Raw genomic sequence first — 6498 nt, 5'->3', positions numbered from 1 at the left:
GGTTAAGTCAAGCCTTGCCAACATTTCTTTCACATGTGTTTCGTGTCCATGCAGTGACAAGGGGCCAGACTTGGTTCACAAGCTGCCCGCCTCAGTGCTGAGCAAGTTGAGTTCAGGTTAATTAAGATTCATAGATACATTCATTTATTCGGCAAACAATTACTGTGCATTTTCCTATGTGTCAAGCACTGCACTTAGGCTGACTCCTCACCAATTCCAAATACTGAAAAACCTTACTCATTTGCACAAACTGGGAGAAAACCAAACCTGAATTACTGAAAAATCCCCACATGGAAGATAGCAGGAGGGAAAAGCTCATCTATTCCTGTCAAGTACTTCACAAGAGCTGGGCTATGACTGAAAAACAGAGGCCTCTGGAGACCTATTTCCGTGACACAAATAGAGTGCTTGGTAAATTAATATATCAAATATCCTTATGTGCACAATACTCAGTGTCTGAAAGCAATAGCCTCTTTTAAAAAATCGGCATGAGTCCCTCCTTAATCCTGTGAACACACTATTAACTAAATGGTAGCTTCCGTTGTTTTTCCAGTCACTCAAAACAGTAGACCCTAGCATGTCTTCGGTTAATTTATTACCCAGTTTTGAATTGGTATTGGTGCAGGTGAGAGTCTATTGCTGCCGCCAGCAGATCTCGGCAGTTCCTGGGCTAGACCGTCCCTGCTCCTGCTCTGGCGGTAGCTCTGCCACGCACAACTGTGGAGCGCGGCCACATGTTACCTTTCTGTGCTTGTTCCCGAACCTACAAAATGGGGATTAAAAATAACACCTGATCCGGGAATGCTGAGGACTAAGTGAGGTGAAGTATATCAGATGCTAAGCACAGGGCCTGGCACATGGTGAATGCTCAATAAGTTGTTAAAATTATCATTTCATTCAAGACCTGTGCTCTTCACTCTGACAGCCTTGGGGAGCTGCCTTCTCTTCTGAACACTTTTAACCTCCACAATCTGGTTCATTCATTTGCCATATTGCCTTTCTATTTACTACGTTTGTGTGTATGTGTTTTGCTCCTAAAACTGTCAGGGGCTGTATCTTATGCCCTTACTAGAATACCCAGCATAGTGCCTTTGATCCAGTAGGAGCTCACTCAGCCAGCCACCGGAAGCAATTTTTCACCAAAATACCCTAATCCCAGCTGACTGACTTTCAAATGAAATTACTCTTGCAAAATGTCTTCTTTGGCAAGATAGGTTGGATATGCCCAAGTGACTGTAATGTTTGACCCCTTCCCTCCCAAATCTGTAAACTCAGCACTCAGACCAAGTCAGGCTTCTGTTTGAACTGGTGAACGTGGCTCACTGTGGGCTCACCCAATCCAAATGGAACAGGCAATAGTGTGCCTTTCCTCCTAGTCATATTTGAAAGAGTGAAATACAGATGGTGACCTAATGGTGACGAGATGAGAAGCTGCTCCTACCCGAACAGCTCCCAAATCTATCGGGTGCACCAGGCAGTATGGAGATGCAGTCCTTGCCTTCATGGAGTTCATAATTTATTGTAGTTATAAAAATACGAGAGCATCAATCAGGTATATAGCAACAGAAGCAAATGCCATAAGAGATACTAATATGAGCCGGGGTATAAGAAGGCTCCAGTAGGGCCCATTTATACAAGCTAAAGGGCTGGCTAGTCACCACGTTCAGTTGGGGGCAGCACTAGAACATTTTCAGCTGAGATAACAGTTGCATAGCAAAGTGTGGAGAGAAGCAGTACGGAAGAGGACATGGGATGGTTTGAGGCAGGGGAAAGGAGGCTGGTGGTTACCCAATGAGGAAGTGTATGGGGTGTGCATTCATCATCCAGGCAGAATTCTCTAAGAGTTGGTATGGGGGAATAAACCCAGATCTCTAAGAATCAGACAAGGTAGCCCCCTCTCAGCCCCATCTTGCCCTGTGACAGGTCCAGTCCGAGGACCCCACCCCACCCCCACCTTTATATCAGATACGGCCTGTCTCAGTCATATACCCTCTTCCCTCTGAGAATCAGCACAGGAGAACTCTGCCTCTGAATTCAGACAAATAAGCTCACATTCTAAAGGTACAGATGCCAACACAGGGAAAAGCTTATCAAAGGTAATATGAATCATCACAAAATTAATTTGGAAAAGGAGGAGAAAAAAATAATTTGAAGATGATAATTGCTACTTATCACCAAACCGCACATCACTCGAAGCTACTCAACTGATACAAATAAAACACAGGCCTCTTCCCATTTCTGACATTTAATACATCAAGCCATGTAAACAGTGATAACTTACTATCCAGGAGGCTCTGAAGAAATTTCCGGAGTGGGGCTGACTGCTGAGCTCTGTAAATGTCAAAAAAAAAAAAAAAAAAAAGAATGTAGATGACTTACTTTGACTCAGATATTTCAAGCCAAGGGCAAAATGAGAGAACTCCCTTCCCTTTCTTAATTTAGATAAAACCCTCTGGGAGACGGGGAGCTCGGCTGGAAAGGCCTCAGTGCTGGAGGAGGATTCTGGGCTCTTGCCTCCCAGTGGCTGCAAACCAAGGCTCTCTGGTGGGTCGGGAGACGGCCCCTTCCTTAGGTTTATCTCCGGTCGCAGGCCCACTCGGCGGATGGCCCACCACTTGGCAACACGCATTAGTGACGAGGACCCCTCACCAGCTTATCGCCCTCGGACCCCCTGCCAAGCCCACCAGACTCCTTCATGCACCCAAATGCCACAACCAGCGAGGGTCACCCAACACTTCAGGTACAGAACATACAAAAATGCATTTTAAAAGACCTTACTTTTAGATCATTTATTTACCCCTGCAGATTGAGAAGTGTGGAAATGGGGAGAAATGCAGTTTCACAAAATCTATTAATGACCATTTCAGCATGAAGGCGGGAACATATTATCAAGTTACAGGCCACTATGCAAAAGGAAGAAAACCAAGAGCTCTATGCAGAGAAAAATCAGCATAATTACAGAGTTTAGGGTTTCTATTGTCTTGGAGAAAGGAAGGCAAACGGATTTTAAAAATAATGTGGTAGTTGAATAAATCAATGTAAAAGTGAACTTTTAAAGATGCTCCTGGGACTTTCCTGGCAGTCCAGTGGTTAAGACTCCATGCTTCCACTGCCCGGGGCCCAGGTTCAATCCCTGGCCAGGGAACTAAGATCCCGTGAGTCATGCAGCACAGCCAAAAAAAAAAAAAGCTCCTATCTCTACTAATGGTCACTTCAAGAAAAACAAGCTCTCTGGAGAAGAGGTACCCGAGGAAAGGAGAGAAAGAAAAACACCAGGAGAAGGAAAGGAAGAGACTGGGCAAGAGGGAGGAGGTGATGGGAGGGGAGGCAGCCTTCATCAGGGGCTCACCCCCGGCCCTCCTCTGCCCCCCACCCCCGCTGCTCCTGAGAAGGCACTGCTCTCACCTCCACATCCATCCTCCTAGCCCCTTTGCCTGCACTGGTCTCCCACCCTTGGCACCTGTGCATGCTGGGTCTCCATCTTGGAAGAACTTCTGCACAACCCCGCTGAGTCCTCTGGAAACCGCCCCCTTCCTTCCTTCCATCATCACATGCTGTCAATCAGTGCTGTACCCCTGGGGGCTCCCCTGATGCTTCACCACATACTCTAGCTCCCATCAGCTGTTTACCCAGCAACCTCCGACGTTTGCAGAAGTCTCTTGGTTATCAAATGCGCTGACCTTCCCTCAGAGTCTATATTTTGGGGACCCCTTGGGCAGCTCTCATACTTGCTCCACCCTTCACGTTTCCTCCTCACTCTGGTTTTCTCTGACCCGCCCCTTCTTCTCGTGTCCCGTGTCATCTGATGGGTAGCTGCTGGTCTCCCATCCTTTCTCTCCGCATGACCCTCTCTTCAATCGCTCATCTATTCCCAGGTCGGGTGTCTCCACCTGCCCCCAGGGCTTCAACCATCACTTCTCTTCAGGCGACTCCGACTGACGTTGGATGCCCCTGCCTCTCGTGAGACCTAGTCTTCTATTTCCAACTGCCTACTGGATATTCCCTATATGATACCCAAGCAACACCTCGAAAATAAACAACCCAAAACCACCTTCTTCACCTTACCTCTGCACTGATTCTCTCCCCACCTTTCTTACGTGACATACTGATGTCCCCGTCCTGCCAGCTTCCTGGCCAAAACCCCCCAGTCGTCTGTGTCTCCGTCCCATCTCCCAATTCTCTGTTCTCCACACCAATGAGTTAAACTGTCCCGCGGCAACTTCCTCTGTGATCGCGCGTCTACCCCCATCCCTTCCTGCTGCCGCCGCTGCGGTGCTCCCCCGACACGCCTGCACTGCTGCAGGAGCCCCCGTGCCCCCTCAGCCTCCGAGTGGAGATTTTCCCTTCAGCTCAGCCTCTCTAAGAGTGAGGACACTAACCTTCCTAAAACACCTCCTGAATTACATAATTGGCTTGAGGGCAAAATCCATCGTCTCCTTAACCATATTTTCTGAGTCTCTACAACCCAGGGTCAACCCTCTTCTCCCAAACCTACCTCACACTATTATCACCCCAAATTCTCTATTATAGCGGAACTCATGTACTTTATTCCTGAATCCATCCTAAATACGTTCCCTTTCGTGCCCTCTACCGTGCCTCAAATGGATGGCCCCCACTTTCGCTGTGTACTTAAATTCCATCAATCCCTTAAGATCTTGGCCAACTCCTGAGAAGTCTTCCCTGATTCCCCAGAAGACTCCCCCTCTTCGGAGCCCTTAGAGCCCTAGCATTCATTTTAGCTGTCATCAGGCACTGCTGTGTACTGTTGGATATGTTTTATTTATGAGTGTGACTAAGCTGTCATGTTCTTGAAGGCAAAGTCCACCCTTATGCTGATTTATAACCTCCCGCAGAGCGTCTCACACATTAGGGACTCTGGGTAATGATAACTGAACCAATGTCAAGATGACCCAGTCATGCATCAGACACCTCTTCAGACCCACTAGCCCCAGGCAGGGTTGTAGGTACCGGATGCCATCTCTGCCCCAGGGAGGCTGCGGTTAACGCAGTGGTTCTCTAGCTGCTGTCCATCGTGGCACGTGTTACAGAACCACTCTTATCAGACTACTTTGAAAGACGTGCCTGCTGATTCGTTTGGGGGCTCCCGTCCTGCCCCCCAACTCACTTCAGGACTTACCTGCAGCCAGAGTTCTCCTTCAGAACCAGCTCAGACCTCCATTCCCACGGCAGCTACAGCTGGTGCCAGTCTCTGCCCTGGTTGGAGATTCAGCCCCCAACTCTGCCCACCTGTCGCCTAGCTGCCTGATTGGCGTGCACTGTCGCTCACCTTCGGTGCACCCCCGGGGTCTAACGGCTGGTGCTGCTGGCTACCTCATCCTTCGGTGACCCTGGGTTCCCAAACCCTAACTCCCCTGGATCTGCTCTTGGTTCTGGGCTTCTGCCCCCTCACCCCGGGCCCCTTGGCTGCGGCCACAACCCCTTGGTTTGAGTCTCTGGCCCTACATGACTTTGTACCCAAGTCACCCACACTGGTGTCCCGACCCTGCTTGTCTCAGTTCTGCTTAGCAGTAACATGGGCCACTAGCATTTTCCATTCCTGCTGCCGCAGCCTGTGGACTCCTAGCCTCTTCAGCAGCATCCGCATTCCTTTTTTTATCTTCTATAAAGATACCCTTTCCTTGTGAGAGTCTCCTTTGTTTTGTCAGGGAGCCCTGGGGGCAGTTTTCCAAACACTCAGTACTTTCTTCCCCTCAGGAGCCCATTTACCTTGGACTCTCTCTTTCTGACATATCCTTTAAAAAACCACACTGGGACAGAGCTCCCTTTAAAAATATCAGTGCAGGCTGAGTTTCAAATGCTTGTGGCCAGGCTGTCTGGCCTCCGGAGTGCATATTTTCATTAAGAAATTTCTGACCTTGCAAATTACAAATACTATTACTCTGACAGCACCATGCCTGTAAGAGGTACTTGAATCACGGCTGCTGTGTTTTTGAAAATGATCTCTGAGGTTGGTATCTCCCAGGGCTGCAAAAAGGACATGGAAGTTGCCCCCAGAGAGGCTCCCTGAATATTCAGAGAAGGCATATAACCCAAGGGGGCAGAAGGGGAGTTGAAAGGGTGACCCCTCAAAAGCAGAGAAAGAGCATGGTAAGGGCGAGGGGGGCAGTCAAATCACCAGCCACCCCGCATGCATCTGAAAAATCCCCTTTAAGGAAGATGCCCAGCTTTAAAGAAATCCAAGTAAAAATTAAGTCAGGGGGAGTCAGGGGGCGGGGGGAGGTTGTGGATCTAAAACAGGAGTCGGAGAGCCGTGCAGCTTAAAAGTAACCAGCATAAGCATCCATCACCCCAACTACATCAAAAACCAACAGGACAAAGAAGAAAGCAAAGGCAACTGAGGGCATGAGAAAAACTCGGAAATACCTGTGACAGGTTTGCACCGGGTGCTTTATTAAGCGTCTCCGTTTTTTCTAAATCTGCCTCTAACTCTGTGTGGCAGAGGTTGAGATCTTTTTCTAGATTAGTCTGGTTCAAGAA

General features: G+C 48.5%; 1 protein-coding gene across 32 annotated transcripts in view; it reads right to left on the bottom strand.

Annotated features, from left to right (window-relative positions):
• The window catches only part of SORBS1 (sorbin and SH3 domain containing 1), a 221969-nt gene that overhangs the window by 43755 nt on the left and 171716 nt on the right, over positions 1-6498 (bottom strand). For 24 of the 32 annotated variants that reach the window (XM_057734708.1, XM_057734737.1, XM_057734714.1 and 21 more), the window contains 2 exons: positions 6385-6486; positions 2282-2331 (listed from right to left, as the gene is read on the bottom strand). In XM_057734708.1, coding sequence (XP_057590691.1) covers positions 2282-2331; positions 6385-6486 — 152 coding nt within the window. The remainder of the gene's footprint in view (positions 1-2281; positions 2332-6384; positions 6487-6498) is intronic. The other 8 variants (XM_057734729.1, XM_057734734.1, XM_057734730.1 and 5 more) reach the window with 1 other exon arrangement.

The sequence above is a fragment of the Hippopotamus amphibius genome, chromosome 5 (genome assembly GCF_030028045.1).
Source record: "Hippopotamus amphibius kiboko isolate mHipAmp2 chromosome 5, mHipAmp2.hap2, whole genome shotgun sequence".
Classification (NCBI taxonomy): Eukaryota; Metazoa; Chordata; class Mammalia; order Artiodactyla; family Hippopotamidae; genus Hippopotamus; species Hippopotamus amphibius.
Note: the sequence above shows the minus strand (reverse complement) of the source record. Positions and strands in the feature narration are given on the sequence as shown.